Source organism: Myotis nattereri (assembly GCF_964212035.1).
Source record: "Myotis nattereri genome assembly, chromosome: 18".
Classification (NCBI taxonomy): domain Eukaryota; kingdom Metazoa; phylum Chordata; class Mammalia; order Chiroptera; family Vespertilionidae; genus Myotis; species Myotis nattereri.
In genome coordinates, this window is record NC_138093.1 from 22,768,745 (window position 1) to 22,794,842 (window position 26,098).

The 26,098-nt window shown below is 55.7% G+C and overlaps 1 protein-coding gene across 1 annotated transcript in view; it reads left to right on the forward strand.

The window, feature by feature from the left end:
* Window positions 1-718: 718 nt before the first annotated feature.
* The window catches only part of LHX4 (LIM homeobox 4), a gene marked incomplete at its 3' end in the record, with an annotated part of 39,921 nt that continues 14,541 nt past the window's right edge, over window positions 719-26,098 (forward strand). Inside the window, exons 1-2 of the mRNA XM_081111920.1 lie at window positions 719-809; window positions 17,423-17,594. Coding sequence (XP_080968046.1) covers window positions 734-809; window positions 17,423-17,594 — 248 coding nt within the window. The 5' untranslated portion in view covers window positions 719-733. The remainder of the gene's footprint in view (window positions 810-17,422; window positions 17,595-26,098) is intronic.

Consider the following 26,098-nt stretch of genomic DNA (forward strand, 5'->3'; position numbering starts at 1 on the left):
AGGCGCTGGGAGGACGCGAGCCGCCGGCCGGAGCGAGAACCCCCGGAGGACCCGCGGGAACCCGCCAGCCCTGAGCGCCGCTGTCCGGACCACCTGCTGCCGCTGTCCAGACCGCCGCAGTATTTATACACCCGGAGCGAGCCGCACGGCCGGGGCCGGGGTGGGGGTGGGGGACTGCCCGAGAGGCCCCTCCCCACTTCCTGCCGCCCCGCCCTCCCGCACCCTCGGCCCCACTTGGGGCGCCAGGACCCCCCACTCTGACCGGTGTCCGCGGCTCCCTGCCCCGAGGGGGAATTGGCTGGAGGGCGGGCCTCCCTGCGGAAAGCGACGTCATGGCCGTTCCTGCAGTGTGAATGAATCAAACTGCCTGGGTGACCGCGGCCTCCCCGGCGTCCGGCACGCGAAGGGTGGAGGGGGAGGGGGGAGAGGCGGGCGGGGGAGGGAGGAGGGGAAAAAAGCCAGGGCTGCAGCAACAGCGTCTCGACCGGGATGTGCACCAACCCGGGAGAGCGAGATCAAAGGGATTTGAAACAGACTGAGGACTGGCGGGGGGAGGGGGGCAGCCAGCCTGTGGAATCCTCCAGGAGAGGCGGAGGGTCCTGCTTCCGCCGTGACTTCGGCGGCCTGGTTGGGCTTTTTATTATTATTTTCAAATTCCTGAATCCAGCTTGAGAGAGAGAGAGCGAGAGCGAGAGATCTTCGTAGACTGCGACTCGCTGGCTCTCGCTCCGAGATGATGCAGAGCGCAGCTGTCCCCGCGGAGGGGGCTGTCAAGGGGCTCCCGGAGATGCTTGGTGTGCCGATGCAACGTAAGACACCCCCCTTTCTCGCTGATTTAATTGAATAACAAGACAGCCGGCAGCCCCGGCTGGTGCGGGGCGGGCCGGACGCTGCGCGCAGCCTGGACCGAAGGGGCCGGGCGGGGCGAGGGCAGCCCGGGCGCAGAGGCGGTCACAGGGCAGGGGCGAAGGGCCTGGCTCTTGGCTTTTGGGGCAGAAAGTGGAAGCCTTCCAGATCCGAGAGTACCGAACCCGGCTTCCCCAGCCCATGGCTTTTCTAGGACCATTGGGGACAGAGGGCTGTTTGGGGACACCAGGAGAACAAGCTGCAGGGCAGGCCTGAGGGCTGGGTGGTCTCCCCAAATCACCCTCGCCCCCACCCCGCCGGGGGCTACTGCCAAAGCTCCCAGCATAGCGATAGCAACTTCACCCTCGCTGGCGGGACGCTGGAGAGCGCGTCCCTCGCCCCCCACCTCCCCGCCCCGCGGGCTGGCAGCGCCGAAGCCCAGGTCGCACGTTCTGTCCCCGCGCGCAGAGCACGCGCGCCTGGTGCGTCCCTGCCGCTGCCGCTGCCGCTCGCAGCGCCCGCCGCTGGTGCCGCTGGTGCCGCCTGCGCCGCCCAGGCCGCCTGCTCCTAGAGGGGAAGTCCGCTCGCCATGTTATATCTAGCCAAGGAGTGCGAAGAGGGAGAAGCTCCGAGGCGAAGTTGTGAACTCAGGGAACCGCTTGTGTGCAGGCGAGGGTGGGCTCTCGGGAGGTCTTGGGCTCGGAAGGGGAGAGACCAGGGTGTTTACGCGCTTTGCTCGCCTTCTGCTTTCTTTCCGGCGCCCGAAATTAGCAAGGCGGCGGGGGCTCCGGGCGTGTTTACCTCCGGTGTGTGTCTGTCTCCGTCCCCCACCCCGGTCCTGAAGCGTCGAGCTCCTAGTGGGGGCAGCGCGAGTCCTGCTCCGCAGGCTGGCGGGCTTTTCGGGACGCCCCTGGGCACCGCGGAGAGACGAAAGGTCCTTTCACTCTGCTTGCCAATGGGGCTGTGCTTCCGCCCCGACTTCTTTCGTGTAGATTTCTTTTAAGTTAAGGACCGGTTCATCCAAGGATGCTGCCCACCGATGAACGAGGGCGCACGAGCGCGCCCTCCTGCGCCCCCGGTCACCATGGCAGGGTTTCTGTCCCGGCCAAACCTCCAAAGGCAGGCTGACAAGCGTGTGTTCTGGTCTTCCCGCAAGTTTCTGAGAAAGGACTAGAAGAGCATAGTTTCTCCCAAACCTACTTAGGTTGTTTCCTCGCTAATATCCTACAGTTATCCTTTGTGCCTAATCTTGTCAGGTGTGGACAGCTTCACGTCTGCGAGGTGCCTTGCGGAGTTTGCTGACCAAGGTGTGTCTGTAGGAGGTTTTGGGGGTTCACTGTCCCCTTACTATCCCCACTCCACCACAGGCAGAGAAGGAGCGGGTTCTCAGCCCCTGCACAAACACAAGCCCTGGCAAAAGAGCTCCAAGTCCCTAAACCAGGGGTTCTCAACCTGTGGGTCGCGACCCCTTTGGGGGTCGCCTAAGACCATCGGAAAACACGTATATAATTACATATTGTTTTTGTGGTTAATCACTATGCTTTAATTATGTTTAATTTGTCACAATGAAATTGGGGGTCACCACAACATGAGGAACTGTATTAAAGGGTCCCAGCATTTGGAAGGTTGAGAACCACTGCGCCTAAACTGATTGCAAGATCGGAAGCTCTGTGCCAGTGAGGGGAGTGTGCGCGCCTGACCCCATTCCCCAGCGCTCTGTGCTCTAACAGTTGTGACCCGTAGGTGGCCTGTCGGTTAGGACTGGAGCGCAGGATGGGTAGGCGAGGCCCTGACAGTCTTTCTCAGATGGTCTCACTTTTTGTGTCTCTTATCCAGAGACAGCTTTGATTTCCACGTCAGGAACTCAATTTCCTAAAATGCCTAGAACTTGCCTTCAAAGCTACAGTTAGCCTGGCCTCCTCCTCTGGGAAACCATGGGGTAGAAAAAGGGGACTCCTCCAGGGCGGCCCAGGGAGGCAATGCCCAACCAGGAGGGGGTGGTCTCTCTCTCCTTTTGTCTTGCCCAGGGCCTGTGGCTGTGGCCTGGGAGACTTTGGGATGCAGCTTTTTCTTTTCTTTTAGGATGTGTGTGGATTATACCCAATCCCATTGCAACAAATCTGGCCGCTGCCTGTTAGTTAAGCTGTTGGTGCTGGGAACTGGGCATGGATGGGGCAGCGTCCCCTCACACAGCTACACAACAGTTCTCTTTTCTGGGGCAGGGGCCTGTGGCCTAAGAACTTCATGTGAGGGTGAGGTTCTTGGGCCTCAGGGAGGAAGGGTGATCCCAGCCTGTGGGTGTTTAAATGTGGGTCTGTGGAGAGGAGACCCCAGATAGGTTCCCAAATAGGGTCCCTCCATCCCACCCACTGGAAGGTTGGGGTTGCCCCCCCACACACACACATACATACACAGTCCCTACTCCTTCACCCTGAGCCACCACACTTGAAGCACTTGGGGGCACAGGCTTAGGGATCCCCAACCTTGGTGCCTCTGGGGCTCTGGACTCCAGAATGTTCTTTGGCTTCTTTGGGGATGGGTGAGGTGCATGCACTTTCCCTTGCCAAGTAATGTAATAATTTCTCTCCGCGCGGTCCTCTTCCATAGTACACTGTGCCTGCCTCCCACGGTGCTGGCTCCTGGAGGATCTGGTTGATGAGGTGGCCCTCCTCCTGCTTCCAGGCGCAGAGGTGGCTGGGCGATGGGGCCTCGAATCCCCACAGCCCTGGGGCTCGGGATCAGGCCCCACAGGTCTGGGACTTTGCCAAATTGGGAGGGGGAGTCATCGGTTTGAGGGGGTGGCCGGGCACAAGAAGCTCGGGAAGAATCAGGCGGAGGCAGCTGGGAATCACCCAGGAGCAGCCTGGGGTGGAGAAGCAGAGCCCCCGCCCCCTAAAACCCACCCGGTGGGCTGGGCAGCCCCATCCCGCCTCCCATTAGTGTTTCCCAAGGAGCTCAGAACCCCCTTCCTGGCTCCGGGTGGCAGGAGCGCTCTGTGTGCGGGAGAGGGCACCATGGGGTCACGTCCAGTAAGAGCCCAAGGCCCTTTTGCCTGTTTGAAAGGGTTCAGGGTTTTTTTCTTTCTCGGGCCCTTGGACTACGATTTAGGGTCGCAGGTCCCTCTGGGTCCAGGCACATCCTGCCTCTATCCAGCGGTCCCCTCTGCCTCCCTCGGAGGGTAGGAGCGTCAAGGTCGGAGTCCTCACCGCGCCTGTCTGCCCGGCAGCATTGGTTGCTGTGAGCGCTCCCGCGCCTCCTCGCACCTCTCACCTCCCGAATAAAACAGTCCGCCCCAGCACCTGCGTCCTGCGGGCCCCTCTTGCTGGCACAGGTTGGAGGTGGGCGTCTTGTCGACCCCTTGCCCACGTTGTCTCCGGGGCACCAGGCGAAAGGACATCGGGCACCTGCTGCCCCGCATTGCCGGCCGGGAGCGGGGCAGCCGGAGGGAGGAGCGCCCGCTGGTCCAGGCCGGGGCGATAAATGGGGAGCAGGCCCGGTGCGTCTCCCGTCCTTCCTCGTCTCCTAAAATCTCTCCTTCTGGCAGCTCTAATGAACCCGAAGCTGCGGGGAAAGGGCATTTGATTTTGTGTTCGGGAGGATCTGGGCGAAGGACTTCTCTGGGTGCCCCACTCCCCTTCTCCTGCCGGGCTCCTGCGGGCGGTAAAGCCCAGCACCTCGCAGGCCCTTTGGGAAGGGCTGGAACGGGCTCCGTTACGCCGGGCGCGCTCTCGCACTCCGAGCCCCGATGCGCTCCTTTTCCCGTCCCTGCCTTTCTCGTGGTGCGGGGACGGAGGGGGAGACAAGAACACCATTAGATGTTCCATCAGATTCCGGTACAGATACTCAGATAGCTGCCTCCGGCACCGCAAACCTTCCCGCGTCACAAACATTTCCAGGTGCGAGCCCACGAGGCGTCCCCGCCAGCAGGTTCGGGCCTCGCGGGTTAAGGGTTCGGGTTCTCTCACCGCGCGGGTCCCGCCCCAGCCTCGGGCCGGAGCTGCGCACCACCCGGAGGGGATCTGGAGAAACGAGGTGACGCGGCTTGAGGCGGAGGATGGCTGGGGGCTTCCGAGGGGTAGAGGCTCCGGCCTCCTGCGGTCCTCTGCCTCCATCAGAGAGGGCGCGAGGGCGCTGGGAGCCCTCCCGGGAGGCCGCCGTCCCAGCGCTCCGCGGAGCCGCGTTAGCGATTCAACCTGCGCCCGGGGCCCGCAGGTGGGGCGGGTGAGGGGCGAAGGTCTGCCCTGAGCGGCCCCGGGGAAGGCGAGGTCGGGCCGAGCGGAGAAAAGCCGCCAGGTGTTCCCTCGCTGGGCGCAGGCTCGCGGACAGCCGGAGCCCGGCGGGGCTGAGCGGAGCGGCGTCCTCGGGTCTGGGAGCGCGACCTGAGCGGCCTCGCCGCCACCGGGGCCGAAGGCCTCCGCCCCAGGGCAGGTGCCGCCGGGGTGGCCCGGGGACGGACGCTGGATTCCCGTCCAGGCATCTGCTGCGCGGCGCGCGGCGCTCGGTCCCGAGCGCTGTCACCTCCCGCGCCCAGAGCTTTGGAAGGTCCGCCAGGAGAGGTGGGTGCAGACGGGGTGCTCCTCGGGAGGAGCCTGTTTTGCGGGCGCCGTGTCCCGCAGCTCGGGGTAGATGACAGGTCGCGGCTGCGGATGGGGTGAGAGGCTGTACCCACCGCGGCCGCGTTCGGCATGCCCGCGCCCCGGCCCTTTCTCTCCAGCCGAGGTACCTCGCCCATTCGTTTTCCTGTCTTACTCTCGGGCTGGCCCCGAGCGGGTGGGGGTTGGCCCCGCCTGGGACGCGTGTCCAGCCGCTTTGGGCGGCAGAAACTTAGGAGGAATTTGGAGGAATTAGGTTGCCCGGCTGCGCTCCAGCGAGGGGAGCTGGTGGAACCCTCTCTTGCTCCTCGTACCCATTTCACACCAAGCCTTGGGGAACTCGGAACTAAACTGCGCCAGCCGCGTGTCTCTTTCGGTCACTTTTTAACCCTTGGGAAGCGATTCTTCTCGGTTGGGAGCGGCTCCTCCTGCACAGAGCCCGGAGGTGGCCAACCGGGACGTGGGGTGCGAGCGCCCTGCCCGAGTTCGAGCCTGGGCTCCCGCCCTGCTCCCCGCGCTTAGCGGACCTCGAAGCGCGCGGGCAGGCCCCGGGGACACCGGGTCTCGACCCGGGCAGCCGCCGGTGTGAACTGAAGTCGAACTGGAGGGGAGTTGGTGACAGTGCGCCGGGGAGGGCGAAATGGCCCGGCCGCAGGTGCTTGCACCGAGGGTCCCAGAGGAGGCCAGGCCGCGGCTGACCTGGGACCCAGCGCGGGCTCCACTCCGGGTTCAGAGCTTGGCTTCATCCAGGATGGGACATTATCATCATCATCATCATCATTATTTAAGTTGCTATTATTCCTCCTCCTTTTTGAATAGGCAGGGCGAATGTCTTTACAAGGATCTGCGGGGTGAAACTAATCAGGAATTACTAGCAAGGCCTGGGCAGGATGACACCCAGAGCAGCAGGAAATTAGCGGCAGGAGGACCAAAGCCAGGTGTACCTGCCCCCAGACACGCCAGATACAAAGCGGGGTTAAGGCAGGAATGTGCCTGGCTGCTCCGGGGATTAGAGCGACGTGAGTCCCCAAGCCGTCTGGGAGACCCGCCTCCACGCCTGCAAATTCCAGGGTGAATTTTTTAAAAACCCAGCCCTCCTGGAGGTGAGGTGGGGGAGGAGGCAGGAGGGAGCCCGCAAAGCAATTTCTGTCCACTGAGTAGACGAAAGGTGGCCCTCAGGACCGGCTGGTGTATTGAACAGTGACCCGGTGACCCTGCTGACCAGGTGTAGACAGCCCTCAAGTCCTAAATATTTCTATTGTTGTAACTTCCCATCGGCCTCGGATTGCAGTGCCCTTTGACTCAGCGCCGCAGTCAATTAGCGACTACTTAGCGCCGAATTAGCAGACCGAACTCCGGGAGACACCGGGCGGGCCTGGCCGGGGAGGGGGCCTTGCGAGTTGCACCTGCGGGCTGGGCCGGGGAGGGGAAATTAGTCACCGGGGACTAACCTCTCTTCCCTCACATTGTGAAGAAAGCTCCTTGGAACCTCCTGTTTGACTCAGGAGAGGTGGCTCTCTGGTGGCTCTCTCTGGCAGGGGAAATTAATTTCCTCCTCCAAATGGGAGATGTGCGGGGAGGGGGAGGCCCCTGGAGTTGGATGGAGCGCCTCTGTCATTTCTTTCAATCAGGGGAATTTATCAGGGTTAGAGCTGAAGAACTCTGGAACGCACGGGGGCTTGGAACCACTTTAGCTGATGGGAGGAAGGAAGGGGGAAACCCAGGCGGGAGACAGACCGGAGCAGCTGTTGGCATGAGGAGCTGCTGGGTTGGGGGAGCGCTGGGGAGTGGGGTTTTGTGGTATTTTTTGCCTTTTCTCTGGGTGAGTGTGAACAATGCCATAACACAGATGTGAGCAAACGGGGTCTACTGCTTTCAGTACAATTCCGTGGTGGCTTGAATGTCTTCCTTCTCTCTGCTCCCTCCCTCCCTTCTTCCCTTCTTTCCTCCGTGAAATCTGTGCAGGGAGGAACCTGCGTTTGCGCCTGAATTCACAGCAAAGAGGTTTTTGGTGGGGGCTGAGCACCCAGTAGGCTGGCTGCAGGGTGGGGAGGTCCATCTCCCACCCTCTTTCTGGGAGGCCTGGGAGGATGAGGCAGTTTCTGGGTTCAAGACAGAATAAGCTAAACATTTCTCACAGGGAGCCCTGATCAAAATGGAGCACAAATCAACCATTTTGAGGGTAGGCGGACGGGTTGGGTTTAATTGGCAAATTAGATGGATTCACCCTTGGAAAGTGTACGTTGGGTTCACTGTGACCGTGGAGGACTGGAGCATTGTCTTGGGGGGCAGGTCCTAACTCCTGTTGTTATTTAGGTGGATTTATTTTCTCAGCTCTCCCCACCCGCTTCGCTCTGTCAGTCTGGGTCTAGCCACAGATGTTTTACTGCGGTATCTCACCCTCAACTGTCTTTAAAGTATAATTTGCTTTCATTATAATGTTAGGGGGTGAGGGGATTGGTTCTGGGAATAGCTTCATAGAGACAAAACTTGCAGCCAAATTAATTGGAAGTTTCTTCCTATGAGGGGAAGGTTGCCAAACATATGGACTGTAGCTACAGAATGAGACATCAGGAAAGGGCGCTGTGGGGACGTAGCAGTGATTAAACATGTCGATGCCGTGGAAGCAGAGATGTGTCTGGGACATTTCCATAGGTGGTCCTGGATTTGTGTGATGTGATTTTCTGTTTTATCTGCAACTACCGAGAATATCTAGCCTTCTGAGGATGACGAATTTTGTGTCAATATGTAACCTAGAAGATAACCCTACACCTGCAATCCGTGTTTACATTGTGTATTTTACTTACTGCAAGATTCATTATCCAGATTCATTCTTAAAATGGTCACATTGAAATTGTCCCAGGATACTTTTGAATCTGATCTTTTACTGAAGAGGTTACTATTTTTGAGCTGGCTCAGCAGAAAAGGAACAAAGGAGAGTTTCCAAGGGCCCCCAAACTACCGAGTGAAACAAATAGGACGGTGGTGAGAAGGGTTCCGGAGAAGCTGAGGGAAAGACAATGTTCGGGTGATCACTTCTGATAAGAGGAGGAATTTTTTGATTTTGTTTCTGGTTGTTAATCCTTTGTCAAGACAAATAGCACTAGAAATTAGATAAGACGTGTAGAATGGTGTGTTTTTAAAGAATGTGAGTGAATATGATTATAATAGAGAATAGGATTCTGTGGAATGCTGATTTTTTAAATTGGACTTTCCCATTGTTTTTGTGGCTGGACCAGATCTCTGTTTAATTCTGTTGTCCCTGTCCCAAAAAATGCCACGATGTCCAATGCACCTTTTCGCCTTAAGTTTTAAAGAATTAACTTTGGAATTTTGTGCTTCAGCTGTGATGTTTATGGGATTATGCTTACTAGGTCGTGAAGATCCCTTAAAAGAAAATTTATAAAACACTTTGGTCTCTTCAAGATACATTGGTTTAGAGTAAGGGAAATATAAAAAAGGAAGTTATAAACTGTTCAAGAAAAATGAATAGTCTTTAATAGGGAAATGGCAGATAAAGAGCCAGGAGGGGGTGTGGGGAGGACACACACAGCGAGTCATGATTTGCCAGGTAAAACTGCATCCTCCGCCTCAGGTTTGCATCGTATGTGGGCTGCATGGACGGATTAGTCCTGGGTTCCTTCCGGCACAATTACCAGGTGATCTGAAAGGGATATTGTGATCAGACAACAGGATTTTATTGTCTGTAGTGGAGGTGGCAACTTTGAATTGGAAAGTTTTATTTTTGAAACGTATATCGAGTAGAACTTTCAATGAATTGAACGTCAATTTAGCTATACCTCTGTTATAAACCCTTAGACTGGGATATTCGAGAATTTAGGTCTGAGTTTAGGCAGGTGCCAGGCAAGGTATGTCCCTGTGGCCTTCCGCTGATACACCTTAGAATTAGCCATTCCCAGACTAAATCAATCAGCCCCCCGGAGTGTTCTCCAGCCTGCCTTTTAAAGATGGCCTGCCTTCTTTAGGACTCGGGAAACGCAGGTATGGGAGCACGGACATCTGCCATGGACTGTTGTTTCCTCATAATTGGGGAAGGCATGGAGAATTCTAAGAACAACATTTGCGTAATAATTTCAGTTGCATATGTGTTTCCATAAAGCCCCATTTGGCCTCTCCTTCCAATTTTTAGTCAAGAAACTTAAGAAATAACTAAACTTATGTATTTTTGGAACCAAATGTTATTTGAGACAGAGCTAAAAAACAACAACATATTCCTGGAGCGAAGTCACCAGCAAAAGGATGTGGGGCGAAAGCCGCCAGGTAGAGGTGACTTTGGTGAGCACTGTTGGGAAGCCTTGTTCCCTCAGCCCCACAATCCGTCCCAGAGGAAAAGAAGGTTCCAGCCCCAGCTTGGCCCCCAGCTGTGTGCCCTTAGGGAAGCCCTTGTAAATGGAGAGGTTGACTGTTCACAGGTTCCCGGGAAGAGTCAATGAGCTTGCAGGTTTACAAGTACTCAAGAGTGCTGGCAGTCTCACAGGCCAGCGTCAACGTTCCCTTTTTGCAGCTGGAGCCGCCCTCAGTGGGCTGAAGTGCTCCGGGTCCGAGCGGTGGCCCCGCTGACACGGGGTGTTGTGAGCTCCGCGAAGAGGGAGGCCTGAAGCAGACCTCACACCCGAGAGAAGCTAGGACAACCTTGTCCTGGGCATGAGGCTGCCACGTGAAACTGCTTGTGAAACAAAAAGGAATTCTGTTCACCCCAAAAGGCAGTTTAAAAAGCGGTGCCCTGCAGGACTCCAAAATGGCCTATGACAGTCCAAATTAGACAAAATATTAATCTGATCTCACAGCACGGTTAAAGGGACATTGTTCCTATCAGTACAGAAAAACCCATTTTACAGGTATTACAATATTCATCAGTGTTATAATTTCAACGGTAATATCTGAAATGCTATTTTCCCAGGAAGGTGCACTGTCTTAAATATTGTTTAGAAGTTCTGGTCAAGTGTGTTGATTCTAATTTTAGTCTCTTTAGTGAAAAAAGAAATTTTTCCCCCTCTCACCTTGTTGATCTTCTGTGACCAGAGAGAAAGAAAACACTATTTTTCAAAGAATTAAAGTCGATCACATGAACACACAGACCATTTCTGAAATGTCTCCCGGTGGCCCCCGGTGCCTGGAAAGCTGTCCCTTGGAAATGAAGAGACGCGAGTGGGGAATAAAGAAGCACAGCATTTATTACGTTTCACCAGAGGGGTATGGGCAATTTGGTCTCCCAGGGACCACATCAGACCTTTTTATCTCTCCCACTTACCAGCTTTCTGAAACTCCACTAATGGAGGAATCTGGGGATTTTTAAAATGGAACCCACTTTCTGATGGGCCACTCAGAAAAAATAGGCCCTCTGTGCCCCCACAGCAGCACTTTGGGTGCCTCGGGGGCTGGGCATTCTGTTGTGGGTTTCATAAGCTTCCTGATGAAGTAGATTCCAGCTACAGGCAAAGGGCTTCTAGCCATTTCTCATCCAATAAAAACAGCCAGTTTTTCACTGGGCATTTAGCTGTTTCAAGAAAAACTCTAGAAGCCTTACATGGCAATTTGAACTCAACCCGTTCTTACTTGAATACATTACAGCAAAAGGGAAGTGAGGCCAGGCGGTTGGTGGCCCCAACACCCCTGTTCTCACCATTCACAGGTGGGGAGGGGACCAAGGTCCGGCGAATTTGCCCTTCTTCTGTGGCGGAAAGAACCTGCCAGACTGCTTTATCCTAAAAACATCTGAGCCCTTGTGATGTTGCACGATCAGTTCATACTCTGGACTTAATGCTGGTTAGAGAGGGTGTGCCCCTTCCTTCCAGATGCTTTAGAACTAAAGGGATGGAAGAGAATTTTGAGAGGGTGAGAGAGGGAAAGATAGTATATTGGCAAACAGTAAAGCATGAAATGATTTGGACAAATTTTGAATATATAAATTCACCTTGTTGGAGAGTGGCCACGAGAGTGGAGAAAGGAGCTGACCATGGACCTCGGACAGTGGGATTATGGGGCCAGGTGTGGACAGTGGGATTATGGGGCCAGGTGTCTTGTTGTCTGATGTGATCACACAGCAGCTGCGAGGGGCTGGTGGTGTTATCTCCATTTTACAGATAAGAAAGCGGAGGCTCAAAGAGGTGAGGCTGTTTATTTGATCACATCCGTGGCAGAAACAGGATCTGATCCCAGGTCTGGCAGACAGTCTGATCTGGGATTTACATTACAAACAGTTCGGCAAACCTAAAGATTTGAAGGTCTAAACTCACAGAACGGAAAACTTTCAAATTCCCCCAGTCGTTTTCCAAAAGAGAATTTGGACAGAATGTTCCTACTTGCGCCTGGCTTTCTGCTTCGCTCACTGCCCCCTCGCCCCGCTGCTCCAGGTGGGACGCTCCCTCACTCAGTGATGGCTGCCCAGCCACTGAGAGAGCTTTGTTTCCAGAAAGGCCATGCCCGGCCTGTGTGTGAGGATGTGCGTGTGCATGTGTTCGTGTGCATGTGTGAATGTGTGTACGTATCTGTAATATATGTTTGTGCACACAGGGATATGCGTATGTATGCGTGCTAAGTGTGCTGTCTGAGTATATGTGGATATGTGTGTGTGTCTGTGAATGCACTATGTGTGTGTGTGTCTGGTGTATAGGGTAACCTTTGGGATTGTGTGTGTTTCTCCATACGGCGTGCCCGTGTGTGAATTGTATGTGTGAATATGTGCCTGGGAGGGTGTCTGCATGCACACACCCAGCTCTCACCGTGGGAGGTTAGGTCTGTGCCTTCAGCCGCGTCACTCTGCAGGACACAGGCGGCTGGTGGAGGGACCTGCCAGTGGGGAGGGCGTTGGACTGTGTGGCCCAGCGTCTCTGAAGGTTTGCTGGCTGTTCCAGGGGCGTCCTGTCTCTTCATGCCTGAGCTTCCCTCCCCAGAGTCCCAGGAAAGAGCATCACCACACACTTGCGTGCAGATAAGATAAAAATTTTCATTTGAAATGAAATGATGCCTTATATCAGGAACTGAGTTTATAGATGAAATTCTGCCTTAGTGACTCCCGGGGTCTGCTTCTATTCCGGCGTGTACGGTGGGTTTGGGGACAGTAAAAACTGCAGGGAATAAGCTGACTTTCCTGGGGGTTGGGGAAGCCTCTTGCTCCTTAGAAATGTTGGCTACAACTTTACTTTGGTCGGAGACCCCTATAACCGCCGTCCTGCTCATTCTCTCTGAACTGTAAAAAAAAAAAAAAAAAAAAATCATAATTTATTGCAAGTTTTTGAAAAGGCTAGTGTTGTTGTCCTTTGAAATTTTTCTAGGTAGCTTGCATTTCACGGCAATCTAAAGAATTACGTGGAGCGCTGTCACCTGAAGTGTGGGCTCTGAGTTCACAGGGCTGCACCCCCTCACGCACAGGGAGGAATCTGAACTTGACAGATGCCTTCAACAAGCTGGCTACCGGGGTGGAGGGGATCCGCCCCACAGGGGCGCCTTTTCCAGGCCTCCTCAGGGCACTGGGTGGTCCCATACACACCTGCACACTCTGTCCAAGGCCCCAGATCTGTGCTTCAAACACTTCCCCGTTTCCCTTTCCCCAGTTGTCAGGGAGCGTGGTTGCTAAGGAGATGTTCAGTGTTCCCACTTGCCCCATCACTGTGCACCGAGCAGCGTGGAGGCTATCTCTTTGCCTCCTTCTCTCCATAAAATGATAGGGTAGAGCCAGGCAGGCGAGGTGGTGCCTCAGACTCCAGCTCTCAGGTCAGCTCAGCCCGCCCTACGCAGGCTTGGTTCAAATCCTGGCTCCCCCACCGCGGGACCTTGGGCACTGGGCTTACCCTCTCCCAGGCTCAGTTTCCTCACCTGTAAAATGGGGATAATGATACCTTTCTCCCCTGTTGTGTGGATTATTGAGGTAATTAATATGCATTCAGGACCTGGCACAGCTCATAACAGGCTCTCGACGCCTGGTTTTACTATTATTGTATATTATGGATTTCTTAAAGCATTTCTACATTATCTTTGTTTTTTAAAAATTCTCTTAAAATCTACAGTGGGGAAGGTTTTATTTTTTTCATTTAAAAAAGCACCCTTAGTATGTCCCTTACATTTTTAAAAAAAATATATATTTTATTGATTTTTTACAGAGAGGAAGGGAGAGAGATTGAGAGTTAGAAACATCAATCAGCCGCCTCCTGCACACCTCCTACTGGGGATGTGCCCGCAACCCAGGTACATGCCCTTGACCGGAATTGAACCTGGGACCTTTCAGTCCGCAGGCCGACGCTCTATCCACTGAGCCAAACCGGTTTCGGCCCTTACATTTTTTTTTGCCAAGCCCCGAGGACCCCGGTTTGGTCCCAAGACCTGCCTCCCTCTGAGAACCCCAAGTGTGGGCAGCCCAGCCCCTCCCGGCGGGACGCCTCTCTGCAAGCTGGCGGCTGCAATGGCTGGTCTGCTCTTCGTGTTGTTCCTAAACGTGCTGCTGTCTGGGCTTGCAAGCCTCTAAAACTCCCGGCCCGCCCTCCCTGCATACATTAGCCTTAATGTATTCTCTCTTGAATACTCATCATATTAAGGGTCCCGCTAGATACCTTGGTCGAAATAAATTTTATGGGCATACATCCTCGCCCTCATCCCCGTGCATTTGCAGCCGGGAGGAGAAATATAGCCACATCTTTCCTCCCAGGCAAGGCCAAACAACAATTAGGTGGGAATCGGCGGCCTCTGGCCCCAGACCCAGGAGGCGCGGGGAGGGAGCAGGCGCCCGCCCCCCTCACCCCCCCCCCCCCAGGGCTCGCTCAGCACCCGGAGGGCGGTTCTCTGTCTGGTTCTCCAAGGGTGAATTTGCCTCCGATGGCCCAGTCCCTGGCTCCCCAGATCCAGCAGCAGGCGGTGTGCCCCGGGGTGACTGCCAGGCACAGGGGCCGGTGCTCACAGGTTCCTGCGCTCTGTACCCGTTTGTCCCCAAACCACTTCCCTGAGCCCTGAGGGCTTCTTGGTTAGAATTTCCCTCCCCTCTCCTGCAAAATGAGGCCAGAGCCATCTCCCTGACACCCCCTTCCTCAAGCCCCAGGCCCAGCAGCTGCAGGAGAGACCCCGCCCTCTGGCCCAAACCTCCAAACCTTTCAGATGCTCTTCGCCTGGGATGTCTGCCCCCCCCCCCCACTTGCTGCACCACAGGAGCTGCTGGTTATGCACCTGTCACTCCTCATAGTCGCACCTGTGTGTGTCCAGATCTCCCCGCTCCCAAGGCCTCGCCCAGCCACAGCCTCCCTGGCCACCCTGGGGATCCTGATCATTCCTGGAGAGAGGCAGGGGTGTGGTTGAGTGAGCAGCCCCCCAGCCTTGCAGAGCTGCTGTGTGATGCCTCCAGGTGAGGGTCATGACCTCCAAGCAGGGGTCCCTGGGAAGATTCAATGAGATCAAGCCAGCGAATGTGGTTTCTGACGTTCCTTTCCCCTTGGCCCCAGCGGCACCACATCTAACACCCGATTACTGCAGTTATCTCCTAATGATAGCAAGCCCTTACTGAGCACCAGCTGTATACACCATGATTTGTTTAGTCTTCACAACAATCCTATGAGGTACTCCGTCAGCATCACACCCTACCCCCCGCCCCCACCGCTTTACAGGCCAGAAAATGGAGGCAAAGTAATTTGTTGAAGGTTATAAAGCAGGGCCAGGATTCGAACACAGGCGGTCCAACTCCAGAATCCGTGGTCTTACCCTGCGTGCTCTCTATCCCCTGTTCTCCGATGGAGATTCCTGTAGTCATCATGTGCTTAGCACTTTGCTGGGCACATCGGAACTCCTTGGTGAGCAATTGTTGGTTGAACACTTTCTTTGTCACAGAGGAAACCTTTTGAGATAGAAAAAAATCCCCATACAACCTGGGACCGGTAGCAAGTGTCCAGTTTTCACATACTTCACCAAGTGTGACTCCTGGTAGTTTTCATGGTGTACTTGGTCTGAGAATGGGGTCAAAGGGCAAGGAAGGCATCGAAAGGGTCTTTCAGGCAAATGTTGGTGGCTGCCAAAGCCTTGAAGGGAACAGGCTGGGGTCGGGGTTTAATGGGGTCCCACGTGTGTACAGGGCTAGTGATGGCAATTTAGTGACTGTCCCACCGCCTGGGTATAAGTTTTAGATACAAATGACTTTCTACTTGAAAAAGCGTTCTCCTTCCATAGTTTAGATGTTTTCAATTTTCTCCCAGTGCATTGAGGCTAATTCTCATATGTTAACACTTTAAAATTATGTCACGACCAACAAACATGATATGAATCGAGAAACCCGTGTGATTCCTGAGAGATTTGGTTTTATGACGTTTGTTGACGTTTGGGGATGTGCAGGAGAAACTAGAGGAGAAATGTTTCAAGGTGAGCTTCTGAGAGAGGATTTGATCAATTGTTTATCCCGCGATTAACATCTGTGGTGGCGTCCCGTGTGCCAGGCACCGTGCTAGGCAGCGAGTTTACAAGTCGGAGAAATGCTGGCTGGTGCTGCCCCTTGAGAATCCCACCTTCTAATGGGAAAGACTCTGTGTAAACAAATAATTAGCAAAGGTCCTATTTACAATAGAGGTGAGAAATACCACTTTTATGTGTTTTTGCACTTTTATGTGTTTTTGTTGTTGTTAATTTATTGCCTTCCCTTTGGGGTTGTGGGGAGGGAGGGTCTATTTACTCATCCACCCATGGAAGCCTGACCATCTTGTCTATTTTGAAACTGCTTCATTGACTCAAAATCCCTTGGTAAAGGTGAAACGGGAGGAAAACAGACCTTGGATAGAAAGCCACCAGGGGCGGGAAGAACAGTGGTTGGGCAGTGGTTGGGGTTGAGTTGCAGACAACAGAACCCACTTTCACTATCTAAGTGGAAGGTGGTCAGTTACCTGGTATTAGGTCGCTTGCATCTCAGTGGAGCCATGTGTGGGCCAGGCTTCCGGGAGTAACTCCCAGCCCCCGGAATTCCTCGCCTCTGCCATGACTGAGCAGGACATCACAGCCCCCGACCCCAGAGCCTCTGCGTGCTCCACACCCGCACCAGGGCAGCCTGCCCGAAGGCTGTGCCTCCATTTAACTTAGTTCTCAATTCAGGCCCCACCCCTTTTTTGGGTTAATCCTCACCCAAGGATATTTTTCCGTTGCATTTTAGAAAGAGCGGAAGGGAGGGAGAGAGACAGAGACATCGATCGGTTCCTTCTCCTTTGTGCCTTGACCGGAATCAAACCCGGGACCCTTCAGTCCATGGGCCGGTGCTCTATCCACTGAGCCAAACCGGCGAGGGCCAGGTCCCTTTTAAGTACATCTGATTGGCAGACTCTAAATCACAGGTGGAACCTGAGCTGCAAGGGAGCCTGGAAACGCAGTTTCTGGTTAGGAAGGCGCATTAGAAGGGATGTTGTTGGAGCCAGTCCCTGGTATCCATGGCAGCTCATTAAAACACTCCCAGGAGATCCTCTCAAGACACTGAGATTCTCCCTCCACAGACACCCTCAGAGCTGGGCCTCGATCTCTGCTCACCCCCTGCACAAGTCATCTGGTTTTTCCGCCCGATGGTCTCGGTCCATGCCTGGGCAGGTCTCGCTTTGGCGACGATGTTTTTAGCCCAGATTCCACCCAGTAGTGAAAGTGTCATGGACATGGAGGAGAAGGTTGCTGGGTCTTCCTGGCCCGTGGGCTGTGGAATTGCAGGGGCATACATGGGGTGAGCCGATGCTGCTAGCCTTTTGGTGCCCTTAGAAACCAGAAGACGCCTTTGGGCCAAAGACACCCAAAGCAGGACCAGCAAAGCATGGGTTGCATTTCAGCCCCCTTGACCAGAGGTCTCTGTGCGGTGTACGGCCTGCACAGCTGCACGCGGCAGCCCTGGACAGGGTTCTGTCCCCCCCCACCCCCCCAGTGGTGGGGGGTGGGGGGGTGGGGGATGGGAAGGCGTCCACACAGGCCCGTCTGGTGAGCGGTGCTGTGCGGAGGGCTCACGCTGCCTCTCTCTCCTCTCCCCACAGAGATCCCCCAGTGTGCTGGCTGCAACCAGCACATCCTGGACAAGTTCATCCTGAAGGTCCTGGACAGACACTGGCACAGCTCCTGCCTCAAGTGTGCAGACTGCCAGATGCAGCTGGCTGACAGGTGCTTCTCCAGGGCCGGGAGCGTCTACTGCAAGGAGGACTTCTTCAAGTAAGTCAGAACCGGGGCGCAGCCTCCCTGTGCTGGCCTGGTCTGTCTCTGCCTCGCGCTGTGCAGTCGGGTGGAGGGGGGCAGGAGCTGGCAGGGGGGCAGGGTGGGGAGGGCAGTGGGCCCATGGAGGGGTGTATGAACCCTCCTGGTGAGAGGCTGCTCCTCCGCGGTCCCCCTTTGGGTCACCAGCCCCATCGCTGCCGGAAACCCCAGGGTCCCCACCTCACTTGAGCTGCCCGGGGAGCATGCACCCAGGTGGCTGACAGAGGGCTCCTGCAGCTCCTCAAACGCTCTCTCTGTCTGGGAGTTGGTGCTTCAGGGCTCTTGGCTGTATCATTCCTGCGGCTTTCAGAGCAGGTGCGTTGAGAGCCCCGATTCTAGATGAGGCTGCTTCACGGGCCTCGGAGGCCTAGAGGAGTTGTCTCTGGCGGGGACCCCGCTGGGCTCCTTTGGAAGAGGCAGTTTCATGTGATGGTTAAGAGCCCAGACCCTGCCTGGGTTTGAACCCACTTACTAGTTGTGTGCTTTCGGGCAAATTACTTCACTTCTCTGTGCCTCAGTTTGCTTACCTGGAAAGTGGGGCTGATGCTAATAGTCCTGCCTCTTAGAGTTGTTCTTCAGCTTTGAACGAGTCCGTCTGGGTGAAGCTTTGGGACAGTGTCTGGCCCCTGTGTGTGAGCTCTTAAGGCTGCCTTGGTTTTTCATTCTGATGTTGGGTCCATCAGGAAAATTCCTGTTGGAGCTTTGGGTCAGGGTGAGGGGACCTCCTAGAATTTATTTCCGTGGCATTTAGGCTGGAACTTCTGCCCCAGGATCTAGTACCTGAGGCATTAGGCTGGTGGCTCAGCGGATATGGACCGGCTGATAACAGCAAACAAGAACAGGAGGCGGGGATTGTCCATCAGAGACACTGGGCCCAATGTCAGGGGGGGCCCAGTGTGGGGGGCCCAGTGAGGGGGGCCCGTGGACGGGACTGGGATTGTGAGGAGGCCCGCCAGGCGAGCGAACCCCAGAGGGGTGGTGTGCATCCTTCAGAGATTGTGCGTTCTGGGGACAGGGAGGGAAACGCCGGTCCCGGGAACAGAACACGATTTCTCCCAAATCCTCCCAAAGCTTTAACTGTGGGGAGTGAGTCATTTGAATTTCCGAGGGTCCCAATGATTTTTGTGCAACATGAGTTGGAAAGTACATTAAAGATCCGCTTGATAACTATGGGGCTGCCTGCATGGCCTGTGTTCAGAAGGCAGCTCTCATTGTCCATTAGCATCACACTGTGGTCAGATACGCACTGCTGTGTGTGTGTGTGTGTGTGTGTGTGTGTGTGTGTGTATCTGAGTGTGGGGCAGTAGCTGGCACACCCTACAGATCCTCCAGCTGAGAGATGGGCCTCTGGTTCTTCATCTAAGCCTTTCGTGTGTCCTTCCAGCCCCCAACCTTGTCTTCCTTCTCCTTCCCCGCCTGTGGCCCTCGCCTTGCTTCCTTTGTTCTGGCATTTGCGCCGTTCCTTCCCCTCTACCCACACCCTTTCTCAGTGGGCAGCAAGCATCTGCCTGTCTTCTTCCCTCAGCGATGACCTGGCCAAGCACATGGCTGTTCTTGCAGACGCCTGATGGGGTGGATTTCATCATGTGCGTGTGTGCATGTGTGTCATGTACCTGTGAGCACCTGTGAACAAGAACGTGTGTGAGGGAGGATCTAATTGAGGGAGCAGCGGATGGGTGAGTTGTCCCCGCTCCCATAGCCAGGGCACCATCCTCCAGTTTTTCCCTTTCCCTGCGGAAAGCCCAGTGAGCTGAGGGAGGCAAGAGGCCCCGCCACCTCCCTGTTCATCTGGGGACAGGGTTGGAACTGAGGTGCCCTGGCTCAGACCTCTGGCTGGTCCAGCTGGGCAGGTCAGGGCAGGGCAGCCTGTGGGGTGTAGGCAAAGCCTGCCAGGGACACAGAACCAGGGCTCTGTCCATAGAGAAGCTCTTTTGAGCCCCAGAATCACCCTGGGGCACCATCTGATGTTTCGACCTTGACTGGCTGGTTCTGGGTTTGGGAAAGGGCGGTAGCAGCTTGGGGGCAGTTTTGGGTTTGGGAGAAGTAGTGATAAGGAGAGAGGGTCCCCCTAGACCCAGGAAAGGCTCAGAGTGAAGGCTGGGGAGGGATTAGCACCGGTTTACGGGCCACAAGCTCTTGACCAAAAGTAACAATGACACCCAGCTGGTGCCCTGCCTCCCTGCCTCCCCGGCCTCCCCAGGCCATGGTCCTCATTTGGAGTCTTCCCCGGCCTTGCTCAGCAGCAACCTCCCGACTGACCCCCCACCCTCTCTACCCCACAGACTAGCGTCCTGCCTCGCAGCTCAGGTCCCGACCCCTCTCCCCCAGCTCCTCAGGGCCCCCTCTGCCTACAGAGTATTCCAGATGCATCACACCATCAGAGCCTTCTGCCCTGTGCCCACCCCCCCTTCCAGTCTTAGCTCACTGCTTTCCTGGGTACGAGACCCCTCCCCTCCCCGCAGGATGCCCGCTTGCCCAGGCATGCTCTGCATTTTCCCACCTCCACGCCCTGGCTCTGCTGTCTCATCATCCGGGGATGATGTTCATCCTTCCAAGGTCTGCCCATCCTCCATGGCCGAGAGTCAGCTCCTCAGTGGGTGGGAGCCCCTGGGAGGCATGGCCACCCTGTCCCTCCTCCCTCCTGGTGACTCAGCGGGAACTGCCTTGTTTTGCTCATTCCTCATGCACCTTGTTAGTCGATCATTTTTCTGTCCCCCATATAGGCTCCTGGCCCCAAACCTTGCCCATAGTCTGTCAAAGAGTAGATCGCACAGTGAATTTACAACCACTGCACAGTGTCCTGCGATTCTTGGAGGCCCGGGCTGCCTGGGAGATGCACAGACCCCTTTATTTAACACAGTTATTGTCCTTGTCCCATGGGACTGCCCTGCTTCATGAAATGACCCAGTCTCAGGGGCGGAGCCTTTTGTAAAGTGGGGGAGCTGTCCACAGAGTGGGTGCTGATTCCAGGTCATTAACCCTGTGACGGGTGCTGTGTGGAGGGAAGTGGTCCGCCCCACTGCCAATGGAGGGTCAATCAGATGTGAAGATTGGGCAGCTCTGAGGCCCCCCCCCCAGGGAGGACACGTGGATTAATAGGCAGTCGGGCCCCACCCGTTCTTTGGGACCGTGGCTGTTTGGTACAGGGAGGCACAGCTGCAGGCAGTCCCAGTCCCAGGTGAGGACGGAGGACAGGGGTTGCTCAGGGTCAGAGTGGCTTCACCTCCCACCAGGGGTCTTGGGACCCACTTCCCACTTGGGGCTCAGGCTGTGACTTGGCCACAGAGCTGGGTGCTCTGCTCCTCATGACAGCTCCTTAAATGTCCCCTGGCCCCTGCTTTCCCATGGCACACTGGGGCACATGTGCAGTGGGACTCTGTGAGCAGAGAGAATGTGAGGCGGGGAGGGGGAGCAGGGCAGTCTCTGGAACCTCAGATCCCTCCCTCATCTCACACTGGCTGCAGGAACTGGTTCAAGTGCTGGGCGCCCTTAAGCAACTTTCTTGACATCTCTGAGCTCCACTGCCTTCTTCAGGAAAAAGGGAAATGCTACTGGTGGCTGCTTTAGAAGACTTGGCACGCTGGAGCATCTCACTCAAGGGAGGTGTTGGTTTTTTTTTTTTTAAAAAAAATATATTTTATTGATTTTTTGCAGAGAAGAAGGGAGAGGGATAGAGAGTTAGAAACATCGATGAGAGAGAAACATCGATCAGCTGCCTCCTGCACACTCCCCACTGGGGATGTGCCCACAACTAAGGTACATGCCCTTGACCGGAATCGAACCTGGGACCTTTCAGTCCGCAGGCCGACGCTCTATCCACTGAGCCAAACAGGCCAGGGCAAGGAGGTGTTTTTTATCATCAGAGTGGTTTGGGGAACCCCAACTCTGCACCTTGCACCTCAGACAGCTTTCAGCTGTGGGTTTGGAAGATGCCTGGTCAGAGCCAGGGAGAATTCCTTCTCTGTGCTCCTTAAAGACAAAGAGAATCACGACTGTAATGTGAAGAGTGGCCCCTGGTTGTGTGTCATAGCTCAGACACGGGGGCAGGGCGGCAAGGGGAAGCTGGAGATTAGCTCTCACCTCCGGGAGATGGGGTAATACTGACGACTGGCAGCAGAGGGCGACGTTGATGTGTCACAGACAGAGAAGTACGGTATTGTGGAAGGTTGTACTCTGTGGTTGTTGCATTTTTCTTTGGGGGGCGGGGGCGTTGAACTCTCTCTGGTTCAATAACATTGGCTCATTTGTGCTGTTGTTTGCTGTTGTTACTTCTCGGGTTCTTGGCTCCCCTTGCTCCAAAGGAAGTAAGATTCTGAGCCTGAGAGGAGAGCAGTGTGGTTTCAAGGCCATGCAATTTCAGTCGCAAGCCGAAGCGCCAACTCCTTGAACTGCGTTTGCTGAGCAGGTCCTTTCTGGACTGTGTGCCCAGCATGTCGTGGGTCCCCTGTCTCCTTGCAAAGAAACCCAGGGCCTGGGGAGGGCAAGGGTCTGAGAGTAGGGCTTCTGGGTCCCCTCCCGGCAGCTCCCTTGCTCTGAAGTGCAGTGAAGGCAGGACAGGTTCTGTGCTGCAGGAACTGGTTCAAGTGCTGGGCGCCCTTAGGCAACTTCCTTGACATCTCTGAGCTCCGGTGTCATCTTCAGGAAAAGTAGGGATGCTCATGGCGGGTGCTTTGGGAAACCTGGCACGCTGGAGCACTTCTTAAAAAGGGAGGTGTTTTACGAGCAGAGAGTTTGGGGAACCACTCTGTTTGCTGAATCCCTGTCCTGACTTTTACTAGCTGTTTGTCAATAAACAAGTGCGTAGGCCCTTCGAACCTATTCCCTTATCGTTAAGAGGCCCTCATTCTCACCCACAGAGTTGCTGTGAAGTGAGAGGATAGTGAGTAAACCGTGCCCAGCACAGGCTGGGTGCTTTATCTGTGTCTCTGGGTTTCTGGCCCTGAGTGGCCGCTGGACCCACAGCCCTGGGAGGCCCGGCTGTTGGAATCCGCCCGCAGTGCTGGGCCTGCGCTGGCTTCTGACCTCTTCCTCCTCCCCCAGGCTTGAGACCTTCCCATTCAGGTGACCTTTAATGACCGAGAAGCCCTCAGACAGAGATGGGGGTAGCCTGGCAGAGTGGGGCGGGCACAAAGCCGTGTGCTGGGGTAAACCACGGGGTAAAGATACCATGTGGATTTGCATGAAGGCTTGGGAAACAAACCAGTGATGATGATGATGCAACAGCTATAGAATCAAAGAGAGGGTAACAGTCATACAAATATTTAAAGTAAAGCCTTCAAGAACGTTCCAGGCTGCACCCCTGGCCACTCTGCCTGCCTGCGGGGTCATGGGGAAGAGTTGGAGGCATTCTGGGGGTGACTGCCACTCCAAGGGGCTCCTGTCTAAAATGGCATGCTTCTCTGGGTGTGTCTCCCTGCCCCGGAGGCCTTCACCTGCCTGGCGGGCAGAGACAGGCACTGTCGGGGACCTGGAGGGACAGAGGGCCTCTGTGTCACTTGTCAGGGGGCAGCTGTGCCAGCCGCTCGTCCAGCCCGGCAGTTCCACCGCCCCCCCCCCCCCCCAGTCACTCTCCCAGCCGCCAGCAGGGCTGTCCGCCAAGGGCAGGTGAGCGGCGTCCTTGGGAGCCCGGGCGCTGATTTATCCCCGGGTTCAGAACAGCCTGTTTCCAGCCTGTTTCCGCTCCGGCACACTCTGCCTGGCCCGGCCGCAGGGTGGCTTCTCTGGCTCCTGTCAAGTCGTCACTGTCGACCTTGGCCCCATCGCTCTGGAGACCTGGGCCTCCCTGGCTCAGCGGGGCAGATGCGCACAGGATCTGGGCTAAAACTAAAACCTCTGTGGGGTGGATTTCACAGAGGAAGTGAGAACAAGGTTTGAATCCAGGCTCAGTGTAGAGCTCTCTGAGCCTCCCCTTTCAATCTCGGAAAAGGGATGGGAATAGAAACAGCCCCTTTTCTGAGTCACTGTGAGACTGAGTCTGGTGAAGGACGCAAGTACTTAGTTCTATTAGTAACTGTCCTTATTAAGGTCGTGATGCTGTATCCAGGTAGGAGGAGGAAAAAGAGAGGAGGAGGGGCTCAGGCTACAAAGGGCCTCAGGCCAGATAGGGGGCCTGGCGTGGGAGGTGGCCTGTGTCCAGTGGCAGCGGCAGGCAGGTGATTGGAGCCACCGCCTGTTTCAGTGTGGGGGAGCCATCTCTCCCTGCGGGTCCAGAGCTCGGTGGCAGTAACTGCAGTCCTCACCTTCCTTCCCAGGGTGGGGTTCCCCGCTCTGGCTGGAGGGGCCTCTAGCTGGTACCCTGTTGCTCCAGGAAGAGGCCCCTGTAGTTCTGGGGTTGTTTGTGGGTCTAATCTGGGGCCAGGTTCTTGCCCAGCCACTAATTTCTGTTAAATAGACACCTGCGAGGCCACACACACACACAGACACACACCCGCTAGCAAGATGTGCTTCAGGGGCGGGTCTCTTTGACGTGTGACTTTCCATAATTTCCGAATAGTTTATAGTCTAATTTCCTCACTAAGCAAATTAAACCTTTTAAGGTAATGATCAGACGGTGCAGAGAGTGGCTGTGTGTGTGGACATTTGTAAGATTCAAATACACTGGTGGGACCAGGCCCACAGTCATTTGCGAAGGCCTGTAATCAAGGCAGAAGCAATTACTTAGCAGAGCGGCTCCCCCTGGGACCCGAGGCTGTATATCAGGGGTGATGAGTCCGAGGATTATCTGTCTGCCCGCCCTCCCAGAGCCCATCCTCCTGACATCTGTGCAACCTGCATCCCAGAGACTTTGCTGCTTGGGGGAATCTGTCTGGAACCAAAGAGTTGCAAACCAGCCTGCGAGTCAGCTGGCAGCTGGGCTGTGGAGATGGGGTCCCCAAGCAGAGAGGGGTCCCGGTGAGGTGGGCGTGGAGGTGCAGTCCCGTCCTCCTCATCGCTGAGGCTCAACCTCCTTTTCTGTCCTTCACCTCCCACCCGCACCATTCAGGTACCAAGTCATGGGGCCCACCTCCAAAATGCCTCTCTCTCTTTCTTTTTAAAAATAGATTTTTATTGATTTCAGAGAGGAAGGGAGAGGGAGAGGGAGAGCTAGAAACATCAATGAGAGAGAATCATTGATCAGCCACCTCCTGCATACCCTCCACTGGGGATCGAGCCCGCAACCCGGGCATGTGCCCTTGCCTAGAATCGAACCTGGAACCCTTCAGTCTGCAGGCCGACGCTCAATCCACTGAGCCAAACCAGCCAGGGCTAAAATGCCCTCTCTCTCCATCCCTGCTGTCTCTGTCCCCTCTAGCCAAACCAGCCAGGGCTAAAATGCCCTCTCTCTCCATCCCTGCTGTCTCTGTCCCCTCTGAGGCAGGCCCCCGTCACCAAACCTCTGCTCCACTGGGATCTTCCCCAGTCGGCTGCCCCTGCTCCCTCTCAGCCCGTTGTGCTTCCTGCCAGGCCTGGCCCTCGCCATGTGGCCCCCACGGCCTCCTGAGACTTCCAGGCTCAGCACTCAAGGGTCCGCAGTGATCCGGCCTGACCCCATTTCCTTCTGACTCTCTGGTCAAGGTCACATGGGGCAGATGGGGGCGGCGGGGGCTTGGACTGTGAGAGCCAGTCTCTGGCTTGTCGCTGAGCATCCTGGGATCTGTCTGTCCCCCAGAAAGCCCCACTTGAGGAGGCTGAGCTCTGTGGTGGGCAGATGGGTCAGCACAGTGGGTGAGCCTGGGGGGTGGTGTGAAGGGTCGGATGGGGCATCTGCCCCTACACATCCTCGCCACTGCCTGTCACAGCGCCTGCCACACGACCACTGAGAGAGAGAGAGAGAGAGAGAGAGAGAGAGAGAGAGAGAGAGAGAGGCCTTCAATCCCGAAGGATCCAGAATCTGCAGATGCCACAGGAGGGCCAAGAGCATCTGTCACACAGTGTTTCTCAAAGAGTGGTCCTTGGAACCCCGCATCAGGGGCACCGTGGGGGGCTTGTTGAAAGTGTGGATTCTGCTTTTAAGCAAACCTCCCAGGTGGCTCTTCTGGGAGGGGAGGTTGGGTTGGTACCCACTAAACGAAGGCCTTGGCAGAGAAAGGAGCCTGAAGTAAGGAGGGCAGGTTGGGTGCCTGGAGGCAAGCACGGGAGGAGGGTCAGTGTTGTGGCCACAGCCCCCAGCCTGTCCCGCTGTGAGAGGGGATACTGACGCCTACTGTAAGGGCTGCTGTGTGGTTAAGAGGAGAGCTCACCTGGCACTGCCTGGGCCGTGCTGCAGGCTGACTGGGTGCTGCAGGCTGATTGCGTGCTGCAGGCTGACTGCGTGCATACAGAAGTTAAGGGAGGGAGCTGGACTCTTCTAGAAGAGGGTTGGCTCCTACCTGCCCCGAGCGGGAGAGGAGGGGAGCGTGGCTGAGGGAAAAGGAGAATTGGGCTCTGGCTTCTTTCCTGCTACTAACGGAGCTGTGTGATCTTGAGCAAGTCACTACCTCTCT